Genomic DNA, 27,552 nt, shown 5'->3' on the forward strand with positions numbered 1-27,552 from the left:
GACACTCGCTAAGGCGTTTGTTAAGGAGATTGTCAAGCTCCATGGCGTTCCCATGGATATTGTTTCTGATAGAGGACCTCAGTTTGTGGCTCGCTTTTGGCGTGCTTTTTGTGACAGGTTGGGAGTCCATTTGTCATTTTCGTCTGGTTATCATCCTGAGTCGAATGGACAGACTGAAAGAAAGAACCAGGATGTTGAACAGTTTTTGCGTTGTTTTGTGGCGGACAATCAAGAGGTGTGGTCTGAGTTTCTGCCTCTCGCAGAATTTGCTCTTAACAATCATACATCCTCCTCTGCTGGGTGTTCTCCTTTTTTTTGTTGTACTGGGAGACATCCATCTTTTGGTTCGTTCTCCAAATTGGGGTCGGCGGTGCCGGAGGAGGAGAATTTTTCCGGTGATTTGGAGAGTTTGGACTAATGTACGTTGTAACCTTCAAGAGGCTAACAAGAAGTCCAAGAAGTAATTTGACAGGAAACGTAAAGAGGTTTTGTTTACTGTAGGTGACATGGTTTGGTTGTCCTCGAAGAACCTGCGGTTGAGGATTCCCTCTAAAAAACTGGGTCCTAAGTTTGTGGGTCCATTTAAAGTGCTTCAGGTTGTTAACCCGTCTGCTGTTAGGTTGGATCTCCCTACTTTCTGGAAGATTAATACTGTGTTTCATGTTTCCTTATTGAAAAAGGCTGACGTATCTGATAGGGACGCCACTGTCACAGTTCCTCCTGTGGTGGAAGACGGCGAATATGAAATTTCTCGTATCTTGAATTCTAGATGTCATAGAGGGAGATTACAGTATCTTGTCTTCTGGAAGGGTTTTGGTCCCGAAGACAACTCCTGGGTAAGGACGGATGATGTCTCTGCTCCTAGGCTTGTTAAAGCTTTCCACAGGAGGTTTCCGGATAGGCCTGGGCCTGGAGGATCCGGGGGATCCTCATAAAAGAGGGGGTACTGTTAGAACCCTCCTGTTTGTTTTTTCTATCTTGTGGTTTGCGGTCATGTGACCATGTGCCTTTATATTCCAGCTCCGCCCTTCTGGCTGTGCTGGACTACAGTGTTCTACTGTCTCTCTAGCCTGGTGCTTCAGTGCCTTTCTCTGTCAAGTTCGCTTGGTCCTCTGGGACCTCTAGTACTTTTTGTCAGTTTGTCTTTTTGTGTTCTGCAACAACTTCTGTTTAGGAGGTGTCCCTTTTTTGTCCCAGTCCTTAGTTCTCTTCACTGGGAACAGGCAGCCCGCTACATCGTAGGGATTCAGCTTAGTCTTACTGTAGGGACAGCTTTCCCCTATCTTTCCTTAGTACTTGTTGCAGATCATAACAGACATTGTTTGGCGAGGCATAGGGCAAGAAGGGTGAGGGCCAGCGCAGGAAGACGGCTGAGAAGGGCATATAGAACGGGGTCCTGTCATGTACTCTTGAAACACCTGGGAGTTTGCTGAACCCCTGCCTGGTGAACGCAGCGCAACGTGGAAGGTCGTAATCCGGAAAGTGCAACCTGAGGAACTAAACAACTGTGAGTAAACTCTGAAGACTGCACCCCACTGTCTCTGTCAATTATTACTGCTGCGCCATCACCCCCTGCACTACACTGCACCACAAGTGCTACTTCCATAACAGCAACATCTACACTGCCCTGGAGCTAAGCTCTACCTGTGGAGAGCTAAACCAACTCTGCTGCATTAACAACAGCTCCAGAGGACCTGCTCTGCAGCGGCGGCTCCCTTTAGCCACATACCACAGGTGGCGTCACAAACTGTATTTAAGAACTTTAATTCTCCTGTAAATATTTCCCTTTTGATTGACCGCCCTGGGTCACCGCCACTGTGACATCTCCCCTAGCAACGACCGGCCCGGCAACGAGTACCCCACCGCCCAGGGGGCGCGTCATTAACAAAGTTGGCGGATAACGTGAGTTGTGTCATTTTATGAGGTCTCAAAAAAGGCTAGGCAACTGCAGACCCGCGAACGCTGCTGACCACTGTCAGAGTTTGGGCTGAGGATGCAGTGCTTGTCGAGGTTGCATAACTCTGTGTCTGTGCGGGAAGCCGCAACGTAACCTCCACCTCCTCCACCACCTCCTCTGCTGAGCTACTCAGCTGCATGCCTCTGGGTACACACCAAGTGGAATCTACAACCATCGTCATCCTCTCTGTTCTCCCACTCCTTGCCCTGAGAATCACCCTCCTCTTCTTTCCTGCCCTGACTGCACAGTACAGACCGCGTGCACCTCAAGTATCTGAGTCTCATCAGGAGGATCACCTCTACCCCCAGGGGTTAACGTCTGATGGTGAGGATTTGGGTTCTGCTCAGACCCTACTTCGTCCGGCCCTGGATCAACTGAAAAATATTTTGGGCATCGCTACACATGCTTTCCCCCTCTTGATTCTGTGAAGTTTTGGATCAGACCTCTGATGCCCCAGAATAGAATATGTGAACAGCTCTGCAGTCTCACCCATCTGTGGTTCCCCACAGTCAGTTGGGCAGTTGGAGAGTTTTGATGCGGGGGAAAACAAGGGTAATTGGGGTGCCATCTCTGTGGACTGTATTGTGTGTGATGTTAAGGTGCAGGGAGAGGAGCAGAGGCCACTTGATGAAGCGCTTGTCATCTACTGGAGCACATGTTTTTTCTGGCCCTCATCTACAAAGCATACCGATGTCTCAGCATCACAGACTTGGCCCTATCTTGGATCTCTTCATACCTAACTGACCGGACATTCACACTCCCACTCACATACCACCTCCTCATCTCGCCCCCTATGTGTCGATGTCCCCCAAGGTTCAGTTCTAGGACTCCTGCTCTTCTCCATCTACACCTTCAGCCTGGGACAGCTCAGAGTCTCACGGCTTTCAGTATCACTTCTATGCTGATAACACTCAGATCTACCTCTCTGGACCTGATATCACCTCCTTACGAGCCAGAATCCCACAATATGTGTCCGCTATTTCATCTTTCTTCTCAGCTAGATTTGTAAAACTTAACATGGATAAAACCGAATTCATCATCTTTCCACCATCTCATTCACCCCCCCCCCAACTGACCTATCCATCAAAGTCAGTGGCTGCCCACTCTCCCCAGTCCCGCAAGCTTGACTCTGATCTGTCCTTCAAACGTCAGATCCAAGCCCTTTACACTTGCTGCCGACTCCAACTCTAAAATATCTGCAGGATCCGCACATTCCTCAACCATGAATCTACCAAAACACCAGTGCACGCCCTCATCTCCTGCCTCGACTACTGCAAGCTCCTGCTCTGGGGCGTCCCTTCTACCACTCTCACACCCCTCCAATCTATTATAAACTGTGCTAGCCGACTAATCCACCTGCCACCCTGCTATTCCCCGGCTTCTCCTCTCTGTCAATCCCTGCGCTGGCTCTCCGCTGCCCAGAAACTCCAGTTGAAAAGCCTAACCTTGGCATACTAAGCCATCGAAAACCTGTCTCCTCCATACATGTGTGACCTAGTCTCCCTGTACTAGTTACCTGCACGCAACCTCCCATCCTTCCAAGATCTCCTTCTTTACTCCCCTTATCTCCTCTTCCCACAATCGCATACAAGATTTGTCCCATGCATCCCCCCTACTTTGGAACTCTGTACCACAATACATCATACTCTCTCCTACCGTGGAAACCTTCAAAAGGAAGCTGAAGACCCACTTCTTCCGACAAGTGTACAATCTGCAGTAACCCTCGTTCCACCATACCGCTGCACAACCATCTATACCCTCACCTACTGTATCCTCACCCATCCCTTGTAGATAGCTTGTGCGCCCTCGTGGGCAGGGCCCTCTCTCCTCTTGTGCCAGTCAGTGACCCCTTTTCACATGTAAAGCGCCATGGAATAAATGGTGCTATAATAACAAATAATTATACTACTTGTGCTCTGGGTCAATTGATGGCACTTTCCTGGTGTCTGCCCCTAATTTGATGTGTGTGTATGCGTTTGGTTTTGACCACATTGAATCAAATGGCGTTCGGCGAATATTTCAAATCGGCGATCGTAGTCCAGACCGAATATTGAAATATTCACTCATCTCTAGTGAGGATACCCACAGCCAGTCCAGACATCAAGATACTTGGACCGTGAAAATAATATATGTATAACTGACCTAAAGCTATATACAGATAGGATGTACATCACTCTGTATAAAATTACGGTGCCAGGATAGAATACCACTCCATATACCCAGTGAAGAAAGAATCCGGCACTCATCGAGTTGCAGAAAAATAATATCAGATTTATTAGCAAAGCAATCCAAAAACAGTGATGTTTCGGTTGAAAGGGCAATGAGTGCAAATCCTATGGCCATTGAATCCCTATTCCCCACAGCGCTCATACATGCAGTAAACCATATGCAATCTGTCTGAAGAAGGTCCCTCCGATCAAAACATCACTGTTTTTGGATGGCATCGCCACCAATATTACAACTTCTCTGCCTAATTCTATACAACGTCTTTCTTCAGATGTCTCATTTCACTTATACCATGGACATGATTGCCAGAAGCTTGTGGGCATCAAGCTAAATCTCCATCAGGGCCCACAAATATTCCTTAGTAGAAATGGTCTTCTTATATGAGCCATAGGGACCTTTTGGATCTCCCTAGGCTCCAGGGCCTGCACCCACTATAGTGACACCCCTAATAAATCCCACATACACTGAAATTAAGGTTACACAGCAGTCCACACCAGCGATGTCATTGTAAAGTATAACAGGCTTTATTTGTAGTCATATGACCTCGTTCAGCCGATGAAAAAAAATAAAAGCATAAAAACATTGCAATAGCAAATATATTTAATGACGCACATACATATATGTAAATATGTGTGCTTGTATATATATGTATATGCATATTTACACACGCAGACCAATGTGCTTCTGACACTTCAAGGAAAGGTATTGTGCTGACACCGCTGATCTCTTCAGCTGAGTGTCCTGTCTCGTAGTCTCTTTAGCAGAGGATAATTGGTCATCAAAATCTTTGGCAAAATACTGAGTGGAGACTAGAGGGCTCCGTAACATAATCCAGTTCATGGTGGAGCATCAAAAGCTCCTGCACATATTGCTTATTACGGGGGGTAACATTGCTGTGCCCATATTTTAAGTTATTTCTATGAAGTTGCCCCCTGGGTGTTGTATTGCTGTTAATGAAGTCCCATTCCAGTCCTCTCAGAGAGTAAGGCTTTTTTGCATCAGTAAATAAGAGCAGAATTGAGCACGACACAAGGCTTATAGCCCTGCTTATGGCTGACCCCAGAATGCCTCATATATCAGGGGGTGAAGCCATTGCGGCTCTTTGGAGAAGTCCAAGAGGAAGAACATTCTTCCCCTCATGTGCTGGATGGCTAAGGAGTCTTGGAACTACTGCTATCTTCCTCTGTAGGGCTGCCCTCGCTGCTTTCACTGGTAGGAGGTTCACTGGGTTTAGGGGTTTCGGCGCCATCCTCAAAGGCCTCTGGATTTTCAAGCATCTCACGGATCAGTGGAGGCATAGGTCCTGGGATCTCCATTTTCAACGTGATTGCCCTCTCAGCACCTGTAGTAAGGACAATTAAACATTTCTGTTAGCTAATGAATGGGTAGCGCTAATTGTACTAGTCACTTTTACATTTTAACACACTTAAAAAGATCCATCAGCTCTCCTCGCAAGTCTGCTTTAGTAAATACTCTTAGGTCAAGTTCACATGTTGCGAATTTGTCACGGATTTCTAGTGCAGATTTCTCATTGCATATCGACAGCAATTTATCGTACAATATGAGTAAAGGGGCTTTTCAAAATCCCAGACACACGTTAAGGGAAAAAAATCAGCATGAAAGTGAAAGCATGTTATGGGTTTCCAATCTGCAGAGTGTCATTATGCAGAGTGTCATTATGCGGAGTGTCATTATGCAGAGTGTCATTATGCAGAGTGTCATTATGCAGAATGTCATTGCGGTTTTCATCCTCTTCAGTTTTTAGTAAATGGAGCAGGGAGATAGCCACAGCCAAATCCATCAAATACGTAACAAAATCAGCTTGCAGATTTTTAATACTAGAGACAGGATAGGACTGTCCCGAATGGGGTACACCTTGTTGCGGTGGGATGACCTTTACGCTTTTTTAATCAAAAACAGTGTTTGCCAAGTCCCCTATGTTATTTACATGTACTATTACTATTTACTTACTACAGGGTATAATTTTGCTTCTATCTTAGGTATCGTCGGTTAAATAACCACAATGTGAACATACTCTTATATGTTGCATGTATACCAACTTATGCTCCAGCTCATTTCTTTAGTTTTGCTGTAGTTTTTTTGTACTCTGTACAGACAGGGGCATGGCTTCCTTTTTAGAGGTAGACATTTCATTTATGTAGCTTCCCATGGCCAGGTGTCCCACCAGTCACACCCCGATCCTGCTCTGCCCCATCTACATTGAGGTCATCTAACACTAGATGAGGTTTTAATACTTTAATGGGTGGCTTTTACGCTTTTTGATCAAAAACAGTGTTTACTAAGTACCCTAAGTTATAAGTTATTTACATTCAACTATTAGTATTAACTTACTTAAGCTCATTTTGTTTCTTTCTTAGGTTTTGCCAGTTAAATGGCCACAATGTGAACATGTTTTTATACGTTGCATATATACCAACTTATTCGTCGGCTCATTTCTTTGGTTTTACTTGTGGATTTAGTTGCAGAGATTTTCCGCAATGTGAGAACATAGCCTTATTCTCCATCAAATAACAATTCTAGAGCCTCCTTTATCTACATTGTGCCACTCCTTGTTATTCCTGTTGAAATTTAGGAAAAAATTAACAAATGGGTGTTACCACCAACCACATGTCAAAGGGGTGTGTCCAAGCATAATCTGACACAGGCATGCACTGGTTGGACAGTGTCTGAATGGGTAGGTACACCCTTCCTCACTCCTAACAAACAGATGTCAATTTATCATATATTTCTACGAGGAATAATAAGAGTTAGAAGAAAAGAGTCTCTAGAAGAGTTATATTGTGAGGAATCTTTATTTTTACTAAAACAGGCATGTCAGGAGAGATCATTTCTGCAATTGTTATAACAAGAGAATCATATCCAATAATGATAGGGCGTATGGCTGTGCCATCTGGGGAATGGTTAGAAATAGTACATGGTAATTTCAGAAAATTATTTTATTACCTTTGGTGCTGATTCCTCTCAAATCTGTGATCTTCATAAGCATGCGAGGGAACATGTATGGCTTGTTGGGTCTTCGTCTTCGAGCGTAAAATTTAAGGGCTTCAAGCAATGGCTCCTGGAGCTTTTCTACCTTTTCTGGCTCTTCCAAGTCCATCCGATCTATGGTGAACAATGCATATGAATGACTTAATACCACGGTATTGGAATAACATTACACAAAGTAGCCCTATCAGTTTCTTTTCCTTTTTAGTGCAGCATGAATACATGGAGCATGATTAGCATATTGACTAGGCTATTTAGCATGATAAGTGGATAAATTAATATGCTATATAGCCTAATAAGCATGTGAATAAACCAAAACCGCAGGGAATCTACTATGCTATGGAACATTCACATCCTGTTAGAGAGGTGGCATTTCATCATGTAGAGCTAGCTATACACATAAGATTGCTGGTCAATCAGCCGCTGCTTTCTACCAACTTCCCCATTCACAAGAACACTCCACTAATAAAAACTTCTCTGGCAACAGCTTATCTCAGTGTCACATAAAAGGAATGGCCATTTAAAATCAACCGGCGTCATCCTTCTCTGCCCGGACATCATCTGTTGGAGTCCGCAGGCTTCCCCATACACATTAGACTCATTTTATCTAATGTGTATGGGGGCCTCTAAACCACTGGTGAAAAATTTTGTGTACCAGATTTTTTATGTTTTTAAACTTCACGAGTTTCAAAGTTTCTAGAAAAAAATTAAAGTGGTCTATAGAAGTCTTAAGTGCACAAAACTGCTCCAAAATGTTGGAGCAAAATATTGGTGTAAAGTAAGGCAACCACCAAAAGGTGGAATAAGGAAGAGGAAAGTGTCAAAAGGTACGTGCACATGACATCCTCTTCAGGCAGATTCTTGGAACCCACCTGAAAAAGTGCTAAGAAAACGCCAACTAGAATTAATGTGGAAACGACTTGCTGTGCACATGTTCCATTTTTTACCACTTGTTTTAACCTCTTCAGTCTTTGATACTCATGAAACGGCTGACAGAAGTGAGCTGAACAATCTTCAGGCCACTATAAAAACCTATAAAAAGAGCTCGCAATCAGAATCTAGACACCCCAGAGGAGAGAGGAAAAAGAGAGATGTGGTAGGAATCCGCTAGGATATGTGTAGAGGACACCACTCTCAGTCAAATAACAGCCAGAGATATAGCTATTATTGCAAAATTCAATATGTTTTATTATACAAAATACAACATGTGATATACAGCGATAAAAAAACATAAATGAGTGACTAGGATGAGAGGCCAGATAGAGGGTAAGGTCGAAAATACCCCAGAAGGAGGAAAGAAAACCTTAACCCAACTGCAGACAGGCCACTATCTTATATATGAAATTTAAAAAAAAAAATAAGGCTACAAAAACGACACAATAAATGTAAAATAAAATGCTTCAGGAAAGCATCTTCTGCTTGCTTAAAAAATGATGCAAGTAACATGGCATCTAAAAGACATTGTGTGCACATTCCCTAATGTGTCTAGCAAGATTCTCCAAACATTGTATGACACAACATTTTTGCACACCTGGTCTACTGTTAAGCTGTGTCAATTTAAGTCATTAGTGAAAAGTAAGTTGTGAAATTTTTTACACTTAAAAATAAAAAAAACCCTCAATGTTTGTAATACCTCCACAGATTAGGCAGATGGCGCCCAAGAGTCCAGTTTCTGTGTCGTCCATTTCCAAAGGGAGCAACTGACCGGCAAAGGCAAAAACCAAGTCTGTGAGAGGACCGAAACCGGCATTGTGTATCTGAGTCCGGTTCAAGGTCAAACCATCTGAAAATGTCATGGTGTCTTGTTCGGGCGTGTAACGTGTGCAAATTCGCAGCATCTGGAAGAATTGAGAAAAAAAATACTTTTTTTGCTATGTATTACGGAAAATGCTTATAGCGTAGGATATTTGATGGGGTATAAGCGGTGTTGCAGTTATACAAGTAAGACAAGGTCTTGAATAGTGACATGTCGGGGATCAGATATCTAGAATTATTTTAAAGGCAATGATGCTTTTTAGCTTAAGAAGTGCAGAAATTCCCAGAATTTTAGGGATGTCACATAGGACCGTGTAATGTGATTACATCTCACACATAAAAGCTGCAGATCTTCAAGGAAAATTGTACTATGAACAATCCAACAATTAACTAGATGTGCAACTTTCGTTTTTTGCATGGACACAAGTCATGGATTTGTAGACTCAATATCCTTGTAAGTCTTTTTCATGCCGATTCAGCAATTATACACTCAGTGCTAACAAAATAAAGTCTGCTAATAAGAATCGCAGTCAAGAAAATGACTGAGACCAGTAGTGTGACGGTATCGGTATCTGTGCCATGCCATTCACTTGATGCTTTGTGGTGAGCGTCAGTGTTGTGAATGCTTGGGCAGGAAGTGATATATTGTGTGATAAGCAATGCTGGTTAAGCTGTCACTACAGGAATGGAAACTTCAAACTATTTTTGCAGAATGGCAGCAGTAATAAGTATGTCATGTTCAAGAGCATTACTCACCAGGATGTCAAGGCAAGCGGCTTTCAACAAGGTTATTTGGTCGGCAATGGTCAAGGTGGTGAAGCCGGGCAAGCGTTTGGCAAACTCCACTATCTTGATGATGCATTTGGTGGCAAGTTCACTGAATTTATCCCATAGGCCAAGATCCAGTTGCACTCTTTGGTCAGCGCTGGAATTCTGGGAAAAAAAACATAAAACTTTACCAAAACAGACCAACCAAAATAAGAGATCGTATTCATATTAATGAGCCCCAACTCATTAAGCAGTTTTACACCAGAATTCTGTTGTAATATTGCAAACTATTTGTGCAGCTCATAAAGACTTTTTGAAAAATGGGCAGTGGAGTGGAGTGGAGAGGTGGCCTTGTGTGGGGTGGGCAGTGGCCCAGAATGGGGAGGGCAGTGGCCCAGTGTGGGGTGGGCAGTGGCCCAGAGTGGGGAGGGCAGTGGCCCAGAATGGGGAGGGCAGTGGCCCAGAGTGGGGAGGGCAGTGGCCCAGAGTGGAGAGGGCAGTGGCCCAGAATGGGGAGGGCAGTGGCCCAGAGTGGAGAGGGCAGTGGCCCAGAGTGGAGAGGGCAGTGGCCCAGAGTGGGGAGGGCAGTGGCCCAGAGTGGAGAGGGCAGTGGCCCAGAATGGGGAGGGCAGTGGCCCAGAGTGGAGAGGGCAGTGGCCCAGAGTGGGGAGGGCAGTGGCCCAGAATGGGGAGGGCAGTGGCCCAGAGTGGAGAGGGCAGTGGTCCAGTGTGGGGAGGGCGGTGGTCCAGTGTGGGGAGGGCGGTGGCCCAGTGTGAGGAGGGCAGTGGCAGAGAGTGGGGAGGGCAGTGGCCCAGTGTGAGGAGGGCAGTGGCCCAGTGTGAGGAGGGCAGTGGTCCAGTGTGAGGAGGGCAGTGGCAGAGAGTGGGGAGGGCAGTGGCCCAGTGTGGCCAGCTAATTCATCAGTGACTTCAGCGGTGATCCACGTTGTAGCCGTGATGTCACCCCTGCAGCCAAAATACAGAGATTAGAAGGGGAGCTGACGCTGAACGTGCAACGGTAAGTACTATCTTTGATGCTGCACAAACTACTAACATCATGAAATCTAGACAAACTCCCACATTATAGAAAGCTATTTTTATTCTGAAAATTTATTCTGCGACATTTTGAAGAAAACATAGACTGGTAAATGGTAAGACGTGGTAAAAGGAGTCCATGCATAAGTAGAGTCCACTGGGTGACTTTCTTCGACTTCTTGCGCCACAGATCAGCATAACTGACAAGTCACTCCTTAAAGAGGTTAACCAGGACTTTTATTATTGTGTATGGTACTAAGAACTAATATAACTAAGAATAGTCGCTAACTCCCTACCTGTTCGGCATGGGGACGATCTCTGCTGGCAATCCCCCTGCTTTGTTTGATTCCTACAGAGCAGAGTGGAATCAAAAAAGAAAAGAAGACGCTGTTCTGTTGAAGTGATGTCACTAGAAGCATGAGAATTGCAGGCAGGAGTGGCGCGTGACTACTCTGAGCTGGAAGAGATCATCGCCGGGCAGAAAAGGCAAGTAGTTAGCAACTACCTGCTTGTAAGATCTTAGCTCCATATGCAAAAATATTAAAAGTCCCATATAACTCCGTGAAGATCGTGTTCACACAAGCATATTTCATGGGCCATATACAGACCGCAATGCAGATCAGGAGACCCGAAGTCAGTCCGGGCATTGCGGTCTGTATATATTGTGAAAAACGCTTGTGTGAACCCGTACTAACTGTTAAAAAAGGAAACATGTTAAACAAGTTTGATGGGAAAAAAATAATTGAGGGGCGATCAGAGTACACTTCTCGTGGAGAAACTCCTCTCCGCGTGTCCGGCTCATTTATCAAGCTATGTCTCCTCTGAAACTCTGCAGCATTTCAGAGTAGAACACAACTGTTCGTAACGTGGAAGCCTACGTATTTTATGCTGTTCGAGCACCATAAAACGGCTGATAGGTTCCCTGACAAATTGTCAAAGAGAAAGTACGATTAAGCATTTCTGTCCGATACACAATACAGCATACAATATGATTTCTCCACAGCTGAGACTCTGTTAATCCAGTTGTTCTGTTTCTAAGGCTTTGTTCTGGAGGTAATAAGGAGGGATCATCAGCTAGATATCACAGTTCACTAATCATTAATTAATAAGTTTGTTAAATTTGTTACATTATAATCTTAAGGATCCTTTAAGATCATCCCGACTCCAGGATTAATACAGTAGCTGACTAGTGATTAACATTTTCATGGTATCCTGTATGATAACTTAAGGTCACCATATGCATAACACAAAAATGGGCCAATGAACGATCATTCATCAGTTGGACGAAGGGTTGTTAATCAGCAGGAAAAAAAGCATCTCACATCACTTCAGCTGTATAGGATTTTTTCAGCCGATTACGCAGCTAGCGGCTATTATTAGGCAAAATAAATCTGACATACCTGATTGCTGTTAGAATGATAACAATTGTTCGTGGTCGGACATCTGTCAAAACGAACAATCATTCGTTTCACTGAAATAGCCACTGATCATTCTTTATGGTTGAAATCGGAGAATGGGCGAAATCTACCATTTTGGACGACTTTTATCTAATGTGTATCGGGGCCTTAACAGGAACCTGTCATCTGATTTATGCTGCCAAAACCGTGGGCATCATAAATCAGAGCCTGGGTGCACGACTGCAGCCAGGTATATTTTATTCTGAAATGCTCCAGCATTTCAGTGAAAATATACTTTAAAGATCCAGCCGGGCACCATAGCAGGACACCAGACTAGTGCGGCTCTTCCCCTGGCGGCTCTTCCCAGCGCTACTGTAGGTGACTCACAAGTCTCTCCCTCGTGTCTACATTGGGAGAGACCTATCAAATACCTGCAGGAGTGATGGGAACAGATTTGGACTCTGGCGACGGACTCTGACTGGATCTCTAAAGTATATTTTCTCTCAAATGCCAGAATAAAATACACATGGCTGCTATCCTTTAGACCAGAGGTCCTCAACCGCCGGTCCGCGGACCAGGACCGGGCCGTTGGGGTTTTTCAGCTGGTCCGCGGCACCGCCACAGACAATCACTAAACATTGACAGTGTGCTCTGGTCTGCGGTGGCTCAGAGCACACTGTGTGGGGTGGATGCTGCCCGCTGTTCTAGACTCCCGCAGGGTAGACCTGTAGAGGACCTGTGATGACATCAAGGTACATAACTGTGATGTCACCACAGGTCCTGAAGCAGGGGCGGAACTACCGCCCGTGCAGCCGGTTCATTGAACGGGGGCCCCTCCAGCCTCCAGCAGGGCCGCCATCAGGGCATGACTGCCCTGACTCCAGTATGGGGCCCGGCCGGTAGGAGCCCCCTCGGAGCCCCCCTCTTGTGCGTCTCTCTCCTCATGGGGCCCCCGGCCCCATGCAAAGCGCCGGGTCCAGGACATCTCATAATTCCTCTGACTTCCGGTCATGTGACGGCGCCGTCACATGACCGGAAGGCAGGAGAACCTGGTGTCAGCGATTTGGACGAATGCCAGGATTCTGCAGGGATCGCATGGGGGTAAGTATAACAAGTTTTATTTTTTTTTAAATACAATTAACTAGGAGTGGGGGGAATGGGAGATGCACATGGGGGGAGGGGAGAGATGAGAGATGCACATGGGGGAGGGGAGAGATGAGAGATCCACATGGGGGGGGAGGGGAGAGATGAGAGATACACATGGGGGGGAGGGGAGAGATGAGAGATGCACATGGGGGGGAGGGGAGAGATTGAGAGATGCACATGGGGGGGAGAGGAGAGATGAGAGATGCACATGGGGGGGGTGGAGAGATGAGAGATGCACATGGGGGAGGGGAGAGAGATGAGAGATGCACATGGGGGAGGGGAGAGATGAGAGATGCACATGGGGGGAGGGGAGAGATGAGAGATGCACATGGGGGGAGGGGAGAGATGAGAGATGCACATGGGGGGGAGGGGAGATATGAGAGATGCACATGGGGGGAGGGGAGAGATGAGAGATGCACATGGGGGGAGGGGAGAGATGAGAGATGCACATGGGGGGGAGGGGAGAGATGAGAGATGCACGGGGGGGATGAGAGATGCACGGGGGGGATGAGAGATGCACGGGGGGGTGAGAGATGCACGGAGGGGATGAGAGATGCACGGGGGGTGGATGAGAGATGCACGGGGCATGGATGAGAGATGCACGGAGGGGGATGAGAGATGCACGGAGGGGGATGAGAGATGCACCGGGGGTGGATGAGAGATGCACGGGGGGTGGATGAGAGATGCACGGAGGGGGATGAGAGATGCACGGAGGGGGATGAGAGATGCACGGGGGTGAGCTGCACATGGGGGGGTGAGAGATGCACATGGGGGGGGTTATGTTTACATAACTTTGTTGCCTTATGAAGGGCGGGGGGGCCCCCAAAAATTTCTTGCACAGGGGCCCACTACAGTCTGTGTCCGCCCCTGGGATGAAGTAAATGCAGCTGAACAGCAGCTGTCAGGACAGCTGCCCTGTCCTGCTGCAGGGCGTGATGGGGCCTCAGTGATGCGGCTCCTGGCACAGCACATTATGTGGGGCTCCTGGCATAGCTCCTGGCGGGGACCTGGTCTACACTATATGATAAGTATGCACTAAACTCCAAATCCCTCCATTACCCCGCCCCCATATGACCAAAGCCCCGCCCACCCCACCCCCTCCTTGCTGGGCCATGGAAAAATGATCTTGTTTCAAGCCGGTCCCTGGTGCAAAAAAGGTTGGGGACCACTGCTTTAGACCAGTGATGGGGAACCCGTTTACGGCCCTCGATGACCTTTTACCTGGCCCTTGGGCAGATTCCTGGGGACCGCAGTGCTGTATTTTGATGGCTGCCGGCCCATTCATTTCTTCTTGCTCTGTGAGCACGCATACGGAGTGTTCACTACTGAATGCTGAGGTGCGTGCAGTGAAAGATTATGTCATGACACCAGTGCCAGCATCAGGACGTACTTTGTGGGCGAGTTAGCGTGTGATTTGTACGGTCCCCGAAGGATGGTATAAATATCCAAATGGCCCTTGGCAGAAAAAAAATTATTCCCCACCCCTGCTTTAGACAGACTGTGATTTATGATAGGTTCCCTTGAAGCACTTCTGTCTCACATCTTCCTCCATCTCTTACCGTAGTGTATTTGCCAAGTTGACAGAGAGAAGGGAAGGTTTCCTGATGAGCTTTGCTGACTTTCTGGATAAGTTCTTCCATCTCGGGAGGCATCTCGTAGTTGTCTGGTACCACCACCTCTTCTTTTACTTCTTTCTTTTTCTTGTTCCTGTCATTTCGCACAGCTGTTGAAAACATAATACAGACCATTGATAAGAATATATGGAGGCACATATATCTCTTTTTCATGCCTTTGAACAATCTATATCCATTGCAAGTCTCTGTACAATCCCGTGCAGATCTTTGGTTGCTCGTTTTACTATCAATTGTAAAGGGATTAATTAGATAAATAAGTATATTTATATATAGACTACTAACACTGAATAGACTGCAAGAAAATATGACAACACAAAACTTTTTTATAAGTACAAGAGCAGATACAGTGATATTCACTGTATGGAGAAAAGTAGTGAGACACATGTCTTAATTATAGAATTCAGGTTTTTCAATCAGTCCCACTGCCATAGGTGTATAACATCTGGCCCCGTGCCCTGCCATCGGCCCTTACTAATGCTTGTGACAGAATGAGTTGTTGTAAAGAGATGACTGATACCAGCGCGGTCCTGTAATAGGACGTCACCAATGTGACAAGTCAGCTCAGGACTATTCTTTCTTCCTAAATAAACGTGAAAGCGTTTATGAACCGCAACATCTCAGCCATGAAGAAGAAACCATGTAAAGTTACAGAACAGTGCTGGGACAAATAATGCATAAAAGTCACCAACGCCCTAGTGACACAATGACTTAAGGGTCCAAACCTCCTCTGGCACTAATATCAGCACAAAAATGGTGAGCTAGAAGGCGTCTGATGGAGAAGTCTGAGATTGGTGAATGCCGGGAGAACATTATCTGCATTGGGACATATGTAAAGTTTGGTGCAGGAGGGACAATACTATGGGGGTCGGCTTCAGCCCCTCAGTTCCAGTGAAGGGAAGTCGTAATGTTTCATGATACAAGATATTTTGGACAATTGTAGCTTCCACTTCGGGGGAACAGTTTGGGTAAGGCCCTTTTCTGTTCCCCATTACTAAGCCCCAGTGCACAAAACAAGGTCTATAAGAGTATGGTGGGTTAGTTTGGGATGGAAGAACTTGACTTCCCCACACTGAGACCTGTCCTCAACCACATCAAACACCTTTGGGATGAACTGGAATGGAGATTGCAAGCCAGGACCTCTCATCCAATATCAGTGTGTAACCTCAGAAATGCTCTTCTGAATTAAGAGGCCAAAATTCCCACTGACACACTATAAAATCTTGTAGAAAGCTTTCAAAGAAGACTGGAAGGTGCATCTTAATGTCTACACATTTAGAATAAGTTTTTTTGTGTGTTTTTTGTTTTTACATTTAGAATAAGATGTGAAAAAAAGTTTCTGAAGGTATAATGTGCAGGTGTCCCAATACTTTTGTTCATATAGTATATCAATTTATATAGAACTGCATTATTAAGAAAATAAGTCAGGTCACTGCAGTAGCTGACGACGTCAGTATTGGCTGAAACCTTTTTAAAGGATCATCACAATTAATCTCCAGTCATGGGAGTGACTAGCCGATATGGGAAAAGTATCCTAGTCTTGTGTCTGCTGTCTAAGCTCCCTTACAAAATGCCTCCCGACCTGAACTTTAACCCTGTAATGTGACCTCTGTCCCTGCCTGCAGGTGGTAGGCTTGAAGCACTACAGGGGACAGAGATGGATGACCTCTGGCTTCTTCTAAATCCCTAGCCTCTTCTTAATTTTTACTGTCATATATCTTACTAAAAACCAACATCTGTATACATTACCGAGAGGCAAGACAAACTAAGCATTTGTTTTCACTGAGGCTAAGACAAGTTAGTAAATCACATTATATAGAATATTTGAAGCCAGCACTGTATTACTGTATAAAGGTCAGTAACCTTTTTGTCAGGACACTTTAATCTGGGCAGTCATCTTAAAACATTGGAAATATGAATGTCAGGACATATTAAAGGGGCTCTCCGTATCTGTAGAAAAGTAGCAAAATAAATGACGAGATGTACTCAAACTGTGCAATATCTTCTGTGTAGGTGAATCTCCAACTAGGCGAGCGGTATGACGAAGACAGATTGCACACTTTGATCATGTGTTCACTTCAACTAACCTAGGACAAAATAATTATCCAAATTTCATCACTAGAGATGCAAATTTTCTCTTTAGAGAGGAAGAGGACTAGAATTTTAGTGCCACCTATTGGAAGAAGCAATGCTAAAAGTCAATATTGACTCTCTAAGGAGCCTTATCAGTGCAAAGTGTGAGATCCGGTTTGGCTGGGTGAGTGGCATGGCTGTGGAGTTGGAGCCCATTTTGGTGGAATCGGAGTCGGAGTCTGTGGGGAACATTTTTTATAAGAATTTGGGAAAGTTATGAAATGTCCTATAAATGTCTGTCCTATTCCTGATTGAAGGGTCTAGACTTTTAGCTGAGATGAATCTGTGCTACAGTAAACTGATCACTTAAACATGAGCCATGTATGAGGGAGTCGGAGTTGTGGAGTCGGAGTTGGAGTCATGTAAATTCAGGAGTCGGAGGTTTGGCTTACCGACTCCACAGCCCTGGTGAGAGGCATCTGACCGGGATCTAAGGGGTAACGTTTCACCTTGTGGAGAGTGCCAAACCATATCTCACACTTTGCACTGACGAGGAGCAGTACCCCGAAACACAGAGTCTGCAAATTGAGATTCTGGTTCTGGCTTTTATCTTAAGTAATGTGACAAGGCTCGTTAGAGTCAATATTGACTTTTAAGATTGCTACTTTCTATAGGTGGCACTAGAGTTCAAGTCCTCTTCCTCTCTAAAGAGACAATTTGCATATTTCCCAGAGGAGCATTGCGGCTTAAAAGTCTCCTCACCTTGACATGCTTAACATGTCACTCTCCGCAAGGAAAAACATTATCACTAGAGATGAAAAGATTGTCAAAATCTGACATTTTTATAGACTGATCTACCTCTTTTGAAGGAAATAAATCAACTGGCAAGTATACGAATAGAATTATGTTAAAGAATATTGTGGGGGTTCTATGTATTGAAACTAATTAAAAAAAACATATAGGGCCAGCACTTCACTATGACATGTGTTGCGCGACATTGATATAGATTGATAGATTGTAGCGATGCAATCTAACATTGGATGTAATGATTTGCTATGGAGTTGCGTTACGACCTGCGAGTGTGATACAGAATCGCAAATGTGTCGCATACAACACACCTACAATAATCTTGCAAATTTGCCATAGGCATACATGAATATTCTTATATATAGCCTTGACTCCACATTTGTTTGTATAATGGCAGGATTTTCTATTATATAGTAATACTAGTATATGTCATCACTCTTGATATGAAGTGAGTGATATATATATACATATATATATAACTGTATTGCTTCAATCTTGTGCGCCCCTTTTTCACAGTTTCCCCACACATGTGCTTGCCTCCCATTTTCCTCCATCCTGTATGTATATTTTTTAAAATAAATTTTGTATTTTTTGAATATTACTCTGGACTGTTAATGGTTGTTTTCCTGCTTTTCTATACAGATCCCATGACGAATGGTCCATTCTAGTCCATGCAAATACTTGATTGAAGGACACGTTATAATAGTTACTATTTATATACATTGATGCTGAACATGCTATCATTTTCCATGAGTCATTTGTATAACAAAAGTTTTTGGTATGTGACTTTTCAGAGAAATGCTGTCATGTGACACCTATTGCACGACCAAGGTTTGCTCCGTGTCACTGCTATATCGCACTGGATAGGGTCACATTAAGACCCTGGGGGTAGTGCGACTGCGACAAGCAAGTCGAAAAAAATCTGAAGAGAATGTACTTCTTGCGATTTGCTTGTCGTAGTCGCACTGCCCTTGTGGGTCTCAATGTGACCCCGTTCAGTCGTATTGCTCTATGACGGAGCAGCGGCCCCCGAGCGAACCATGGTGGCACCACAAGTGTCGCGGTCAAGATCACCGTGTATCCCTAGCCAGAATAATTAGTTGTCACACACAGGGAAGGATGACGATTTGTGCTATTCCTTCGATTGATGAGCACCCTTACATTTTTTAACCCTGCAAATGTAGAAACTTGATCAGCTGCTATTGGTTAAATCTTTTATATTTGTACATGCAATCAATTGCAATTAAACTACTGTGGAATATGTAAAATAATAATTGCAGTCGCTTATAATAATCTCTAACTGAACACCACTAAACATAGTAAAATATCATTTGGTTTCCCGGCCCAGACCCCACTGGAAGTTCTCCTTACTACTGTACATGTCCCTGCGTTACTCTCTCTCACCCTACTCCCTTGTGCCCTGACTTTCCTCACACATTTCCTTGTGAACTTCCTATTCACCTCGGGATAAAGTGTGCGGGACCCTAACAACAGGAAGCCAGGCGCCGGAAACCCACTTATAGCATGAGAAGGGCACAAAGACTACGTAGGGAGAAGATGGAGAGAGAGGGAACATAGGGAGAAAAAGCAGGAGTTCACCACAACCCGAGACAGGGAGCAGGGCGAGAGCTAAGGGAACCCACAATTAAAAAGACCAAACTGAAAAGAGTTAAAATGTGAGATAATGGAAGATGCACAAAAAGTGAAACAGGAAAACAGATAGGAAAAGAGTAAGTAAGCAGTGATATAGACTTGGCTGCACAACCAATAATGATATAATGTCAAGAGAACATACAGAGGGTATACTGACATTTCCCATATATTATTACTGCCTCCCTGACCACCATTATATGTTAGATTTCTCCAAGCCATTTATACTGTGTGGTATTACTGTGACAAAGTAATGATAGATACAATAATTTAGGGAAAACAAGGTGAGCATTAAGGAAGAGAAGAGAGAGAATCTGACTTGGTGGCTCAGTGGTTAGCAATGTAGCCTTGCAGTGCTGCGATCAAATCCCACCAAGGACAACATCTACAAGGAAATTGTATCTTCTTGTGTTTGCGTGGGTTTTCACTTATGCCCCAAAGACATACTGATTGTAGATTGTAGTGATCTCCGATGGGGGCAATGACTGTAAAGTGCCGTGGAGTAAATTTAAAAAATTGCAATTATGTACGCAGCCAGATTATGACCTGCAAAGACGTTTATGATCTGCCCAAAGTATAAGTCTGTGTTGGACCAATAGATAATCTAGTTTTTGCACTAAAGTATTAAGGATTTCCAAATTATTGTCAAGTTGACTTAATGCAACAGTAATTGCCGCAGTTATGTTCTGTCTATGGGACATCCATAATCAGGGCTGTACCATAAAATGAGTGGATGCTGCAGGGAAAGTGTAGTATGATGCATTGAATGGACGGGTTAGGTCCACAGTAGACATTTTTTTTTTGTTTCCTTCATAAAGGTAATCCAGAAAAAAGACCCACCTCTACGATGTCCTTAGAAGGCATATAGACAGGGAATATTTTCAAGAGACAACCCCTCTAAGGATGTTCTATAGAGGAAATAAACCTCTGTTTGCCTCTATATAAATACACAGACACACAGAGGTACAGTATGGGCTCATAGTGGGCTATCAGGATTGCAGTTGATAATTTCCTGCCCTATTCCTAGAGGAAAATAAATGAAGAAAGCTACAATCTTCTATGTTCTCAGTAATGCACTCCTCTATATTGGCTATTTCGATGTAGTGTTAGACAATAATGTTTGCAGTTATCCCATATACAGGTGCATCTCACTACAGTAGAATATCATCAAAAAGTTAATTTATTTCAGTTCTTCAATACAAAAAGTGAAACTCATATATTATATAGAATCATTACAAACAGAGTGATCTATTTCAAGTGTTTATTTCTGTTAATGTTGATGATTACAGCTTACAGCCAATGTAAGCCATAAAGCTACAAAGCTACGTAAAAAAATCCCATTTATACAAGTCAAAAATCAGGAGTCTATGCGAGCTTGCAATGTAGACCAAAACCAGTAGTGAGCCAGCTTTCACAAGGTTAATGCGTTTCAGGCCAGTCACACCTGTAGACATATGACTAGGAGCACTGACTGGCTTGAAACGCTCAGACCTTGTGGAATTTTTTTTGTGTGATCTTTCATGTCTATTAAGAAGAAAAATAAATTACCAAATTATTTTATTACCTTCTGGATGCTTGCTCATTATTGGTTTTGGTCAATGTTGATACTGCTAGCTGCCATGCAATCTTTTACACAGGGTGAGCTGACAATTACTCTGTTCTTTTAGCAGGTTGGGTGCAATTCTTTTTATGTTGGCATAAAAATCATTGTTGTTGGCAGCATATTGCCCCGTGTAAACAAGAGCATGGTGGCTCAGTGGTTAAGCATTGTTGCAGCGCTGGAGTCCTGGGTTCAAATTCCACCAAGGACAACATCTGCAAAGAGTTTTCTGCATGTTCTCCGGTTTCCTCCCTCACTCCAAATAGAAAGTTTAGATTGTGAGCCCCAATGGGGACAGCAATGCTTAATAAGTAGGGATGAGCGAACTCATGGAAGTTTGGGTGTGACCGAACTTTAGCCCAAAGTTCAGTTTGGGTACCAGAACTCTAGACTCTCTCTCCGAACTCCACTCGGAACTCCCAACACTGAAATGGACTTCCGGGAGAAGTCCGTGTTCGGAGTTCAGCACCGGACACTAGGTGTCCTGTACGAATCCCCAACTTTAAAGTTCGGGATCGCTCATCTCTAATAGTAAGTAAAGGTGCTGCCGATAAAATGATACTGTATGGGGAAAGCGATTGTTCTGTCCCTATCAGTGTTTTGACAACCTACGTAAACTAGCCAATAAATGACCACCAATCAGTATTTATATAGCTATTCTGCAGTCATTTAAAGACCTAGATTGGCCTGTATTAATGGGTCTTATGTCACACCATCAATTATGTCTCTAACGCCACGGCCCTACTATCAGTATTTAGTCAGTATTTGGCCAGTATTTTTTCTCAGGAGTGGGAGTCAAAACCAGGAGTGGGGGATAAATGCAGAATTGGTGACTTGTTTCTATTATACCTTTTCTCTGATTGTTCCTCACCTGGTTTTGGCTCCCACTCCTGAGAAAAAATACTGACCAAATACTGACCACATACTGATAGTGGGGCTGTGGCCTGAGCATCAATATAGGACATAATAAAAAACACAGAAACAAAATAAAACCCATAAAAATCCAGAAAAGTTGTAAATTGTAATTCTCTCATCACTTTTATTATGCACTTGGATTTTAACACTTACCGTTTAAAAAAACCCCCACTGTGAATAAAAAAAATAATAAAAGTAAAATAGAATGAAATGAATAATATAAGATGTAAACAATAATATATGACATAAATATCAGGTCAATGCCGCGGGTCTCACATCAGACAGCTGAAACAGATTGTATAAAATGTCAATTCAAAGGAAATAAATCTAGAAAAGACTTGACATGACCTACACAATGGAGTCCACTTCATGTAAAGTCTATGTCAATAAACAGGACCTGCTAAATAGGCTGAGATTTCGCCATTTTCTTTTAATCTTCTCCCCACGGAATTACGGAATAAAGGCTTTCACACTTTGATGATGGGAGTTGGGATCGCCTGTTACTTGAGTATATGTTTACCCGTCAGGAATTCAGAATCGAGGAGCCTGTCTTTGTAAAGAATCTATTTACATGAGCACCCAAGGGACAAAATGAGGTGCTGGGATTACAAGGAATGCAGAAAACATAGCATTAACCATGTCAGACCCGGGTGTGAAAGCCGTTACCCTCTTCTAATGGCATTACTTATTTTCTTTTTACACCCCGCGTACTATCGAAAGCTTTATAATAACTCACCTTCTTTCGACATCCCGACCTGAAAGCATTTCTGTAGTCGGCAAAATTGGCAGCGATTCCGTGTCACCTTATTGATCTGGCAGTTCTTATCACGATGACAAGTGTACACCATGTTCTTCTGTATGCTGCGACGGAAGAACCCCTGCCAGACAGAGGGAAGGATGTGAGGTGAACGGATGGGGTGAGTGTAAAGACAAAAGGAGTGAAGAAAAGAGCAATAATGAGACGGGAGTGATTTATATAAGAACAAGTGTGTGGGAGACAGATACAGTTAGCTGCGAGGACACAAGGGTAGAGATAGCGACCAATGGAATGAGATACTGCGCACATTTGACACTAAATTACAAAAGAATGAACTGCAAGATCATTGCGGAGGAGGTAAGGAACTATGAAAACAATGCGGGACATTGCTCGCTATTGATCACAAGAAAAAAAGGTTCTGAAAAAATAGTGGAATGTTTCCTTTCTAAATATGAAGCAGCCCCCTTTTCCAGAAGAACTGTTTGAATACGTACCACCCTCTGTGGTGCAAGGAATGGAGCAAATACTGAGCTGAAATCATTGATTATTCTAAATAGACACAGATGATGAATGCATGATGGCATGGGGAGAGGGAGACAAATGAGTCAGGGGAAAGTAAAACTCTAACAGATGGAGATACTGAGACAATGACAAAGGAAGAGAGGGATGAAACAGAGTTAGTCAGATAAAAGTGTCAGGAATTACTGCAAGAAAAACCAAGGTCTACGTGCTACCTTGACATGGTGGAAATAGTCATTATCAGACTTATGAGTGCAGCTGCCACACCTTAGATATCTGATGTCCCCACAAATAAACGTTTGTCAGAGAAAGTTGCTGTCAGCCACCTCTGGCAGTGGCCAATCTCCCATGAGAAAAAGGATTGGACACTGTAATTCAACATGCCTCATCCTTATATTTCCCAACTTAATCTGTCGAAGGAGGGCCATACACCTTAGGTTAAGAGCTCATTTGGAAGTCAGCTGTCTCTGAAGATCCCCCAATACACATGGCCCCCGTTAGATGATGGGATAAGAACCCAACAAATTTCATTTCGGACGGCAGATCTTTTTGCTCTCTAAAAAAAAAAAAGCGACTCTCTCATAGAGAACACAATCAGCATAGCGAGCACTCCTGTGTATGGAAGAGTTGGGAGAGAAAGTTACCAACAGCTAACTCGCATTTATGAGTTAAATTTAGAGAATCCAATGGACTCTAGAGATGTTCCACCAAATCTATTCTTGTTTTGACGTTATAAGTTGCATTTGACTACAGCTGGAGTCATCTCCTGGCAAATATTTGAATAATGTATTTCCATAATGTTCTTTTTGGTTCTTCAAGTTCTCCTCTGGATAAAATGGCTATACACATCAGGTACCTATCTTATCTCTCCTAATCCTCCTAAACACATGAAAGCTTGGCTTGGCCAAGCATGCATGCATTCTGAATAATGAGAAGAGAATAATCTGCTGCCAGACTCCTCCAGTGATGTCTTATCTCTCAAGGACAATTGGACAGAGTAGAGTCGGGAGGTTGCCATATACAGAAGATAGTAGGCTGGTGCTTCTGAAATTGACATTTGTATGCACAATTTAACAAGACTGGGAATATATCAATCAGATGAAATTGATGCTTGATTAACTCTATTTTATATTCATTTAGAAGAGTAGTGATAGTTTTTGCCTAATAGTAGCTATATCCTTGCTTAAATTCCAACAAGGAGCTTCACAAACATTGACATTTTTTGTTCTACACATGTCTATATGCTATATCTATCTCAGTCCCCTCCACAACAATGGTTCTGCCTATTGTTCAGCCGGCAGTTATCGCGACTGTCTCTCCCATACAGAGGAGTGTTCGCTCTGCTGAGTGATCCTGTGTTCTTTATAGGAGAGACACCTTCAAACATCTCTGAAGGCAACTTATCTCTAAGAGAACAAAAGGATCGGCAGTCTGAAATCAGACATACTGGATCTTTATCTTGCATATGTTGGAGAGAGTTGGAAGCCTCTATACACATTAGGTTATTGGCCAATCCCACCGGTATCAGAGAAACGTGTTTTGGATGCTAGTCATATGTATGGGGGCCTTTAAACATCATGCACACTCTACCTTTACCGCAGTAAGCAAATGCCTTATAGGGGAGTAGTGGGAACTTTCTGTGACTATTTGGCTCAGAATTACATACAGTTAGGTCCATATATATTTGGACAGAGACAACAATTTTCTAATTTTGGTTCTAGACATTACCACAATGAATTTTAAACAAAACAATTCATATGCAGTTGAAGTTCAGACTATCAGCTTTCATTTGAGGGTATCCACATTAAAATTGGATGAAGGGTTTAGTAGTTTCAGCTCCTTAACATGTGCCACCCTGTTTTTAAAGGGACCAAAAGTAATTGGACAATTGACTCCAAGGCTATTTCATGGACAGGTGTGGGCAGTCCCTTCATTATGTCATTCTCAATTAAGCAGATAAAAGGCCTGGAGTTGATTCGAGGTGTGGTGCTTGCATTTGGAAGGTTTTGCTGTGAAGTAAACATGCGGTCAAAGAAGCTCTCCATGCAGGTGAAACAAGCCATCCTTAAGCTGCAAAAACAGAAAAAACCCTTCCGAGAAATTGCTACAATATTAGGAGTGGCAAAATCTACAGTTTGGTACATCCTGAGAAAGAAAGAAAGAAAGAAAGAAAGCACTGGTGAACTCATCAATGCAAAAAGACCTGGGCGCCCACGGAAGACAACAGTGGTGGATGATCGCAGAATAATCTCCATGGTGAAGAGAAACCCCTTCACAACAGCCAACCAAGTGAACAACACTCTCCAGGAGGTAGGCGTATCAATATCCAAATCTACCATAAAGAGAAGACTGCAGGAAATTAAATACAGAGGGTTTACTGCATGGTGCAAGCCACTCATAAGCATCAAGAATAAAAAGGCTAGAATGGACTTTGCTAAAAAACATCTAAAAAAGCCGGCACAGTTCTGGAAGAACATTCTTTGGACAGATGAAACCAAGATCAACCTCTACCAGAATGATGGAAAGAGAAAAGTATGGCGAAGGTGTGGTACAGCTCATGACACAAAGCAAAGCACATCATCTGTAAAACACGGCGGAGGCAAGTGTGATGGCTTGGGCATGCATGGCTGCCAGTGGCACTGGGTCATTAGAGTTTATTGATGATGTGACACAGGACAGAAGCAGCCGAATGAATTCTGATGTATTCAGAGCCATACTGTGTGCTCAGATCCAGCCAAATGCAGCCAAACTGATTGGTCGTCATTTCATACTACAGATGGACAATGACCCAAAACATAAAGCAAAAGCAACCCAGGAGTTTATTAAAGCAAAGAAGTGGGATATTCTTGAATGGCCAAGTCAGTCACCTGATCTCAACCCAATTGAGCATGCATTTCACTTGTTAAAGACTAAACTTCAGACAGAAAGCCCACAAACAAACAGCAACTGAAAACCACCGCAGTGAAGGCCTGGCAGAGCATCAAAAAGGAGGAAACACAGCGTCTGCTGATGTCCATGAGTTCAAGACTTCAGGCAGTCATTGCCAACAAAGGGTTTTCAACCAAGTACTAGAAATGAACATTTTATTTACAATTATTTAATCTGTCCAATTACTTTTGGTCCCTTTAAAAACAGGGTGGCACATGTTAAGGAGCTGAAACTCCTAAACCCTTCATCCAATTTTAATGTGGATACCCTCAAATGAAAGCTGAAAGTCTGAACTTCAACTGCATCTGAATTGTTTTGTTTAAAATTCATTGTGGTAATGTCTAGAACCAAAATTAGAAAAATGTTGTCTCTGTCCAAATATATATGTAGGTGTTGTCCACTAGAAGCAAACCTCCTAATAGAGGTTACTTCAGTTTTAGAAACGCGTTATCTTTTTCGGCGTGCAGAGTAGAAATGAACCAAAAAAATTACAACATGGTAGTCTGATGAACAATATAAAATGACTAATGACTGGTCACTCATAAATGAAATATGGGCTCCTTCTTAACAAACAGTATCTATGGACTCAAGGGTTACATCCACACATGGCCCAAGATTGGAGAACCATGCACATCATGGACTATGGTCTCCTACCTTGCATCCTTCGCATGAACTGACCCCGTAGTGATATCCAGAAGACTTATCATTGCACACGAAGCAAGGTTTGTAAACACGTGGAGGTGGGGGAGGTGAAGGAGAACTTGGCACCATCTCCTCTGAGCTGGTACTTTGTGTTTCTACAGCTGTGTACAAATAAGAAAAAAATAAGATGGTTAGGAAACGAAAATCAAAAACATTGAACACAAATCAACTTATACTTGTGTCATAATTGTGGCAATGAGTGGTACTACAATGCATATCTTCGGTTATTTATACCTCAGGCATAGCCTTGAACCTTTTCTTCTTTCCTTTGGCTTCACAAAAGTTATTTATATAGAAACACTGCACTACTTTTAGAAGTCAAGGCTATAAGGTCAGAAGTCACACATAAACATTGTATTGTGTTCATACATAGCCACCACCACAACCATCTTCAATAATGGATCTTCCAAGGATGTACAGACATGGAAGTCAACACTAAGTAACAGTTCAGTGCCGATTCCTGAGATCAAAGCACATCCATTTACATGAGCTACATGTATAAATTCTCATAGAGCCCTAAGGTTCACGAACGCTTGTTTCACCATAGTCATGCGGTCTAACGTCTAGACTGCCAACCACCCATCTAGTGAGCAAAACGCTCGTTCCCTGGGTGAAATGATCTCTTGCTTTGCACAAAATATCATCTTTCTCGGCAGGGCATCATCCTGTGCTGCCAAGAA

The 27,552-nt window shown here is 43.5% G+C and overlaps 1 protein-coding gene across 4 annotated transcripts in view; it reads right to left on the minus strand.

Moving 5' to 3' along the window:
• Nucleotides 1-4,685: 4,685 nt before the first annotated feature.
• Nucleotides 4,686-27,552, minus strand: part of RARG (retinoic acid receptor gamma) — a 216,394-nt gene continuing 193,527 nt past the window's right edge. For 2 of the 4 annotated variants that reach the window (XM_073662939.1, XM_073662942.1), the window contains 8 exons: nt 26,825-26,973; nt 22,703-22,844; nt 22,120-22,137; nt 14,850-15,013; nt 9,701-9,877; nt 8,823-9,027; nt 7,148-7,306; nt 4,686-5,525 (listed from right to left, as the gene is read on the minus strand). In XM_073662939.1, the coding sequence (XP_073519040.1) occupies nt 5,335-5,525; nt 7,148-7,306; nt 8,823-9,027; nt 9,701-9,877; nt 14,850-15,013; nt 22,120-22,137; nt 22,703-22,844; nt 26,825-26,973 (1,205 nt within the window). In that variant the 3' untranslated portion in view covers nt 4,686-5,334. The remainder of the gene's footprint in view (nt 5,526-7,147; nt 7,307-8,822; nt 9,028-9,700; nt 9,878-14,849; nt 15,014-22,119; nt 22,138-22,702; nt 22,845-26,824; nt 26,974-27,552) is intronic. The other 2 variants (XM_073662940.1, XM_073662943.1) reach the window with 1 other exon arrangement.

Source organism: Phyllobates terribilis, unplaced genomic scaffold (genome assembly GCF_046119375.1).
Source record: "Phyllobates terribilis strain yellow unplaced genomic scaffold, ASM4611937v1 Scaffold_2__4_contigs__length_985480577, whole genome shotgun sequence".
Taxonomy (NCBI): Eukaryota; Metazoa; Chordata; class Amphibia; order Anura; family Dendrobatidae; genus Phyllobates; species Phyllobates terribilis.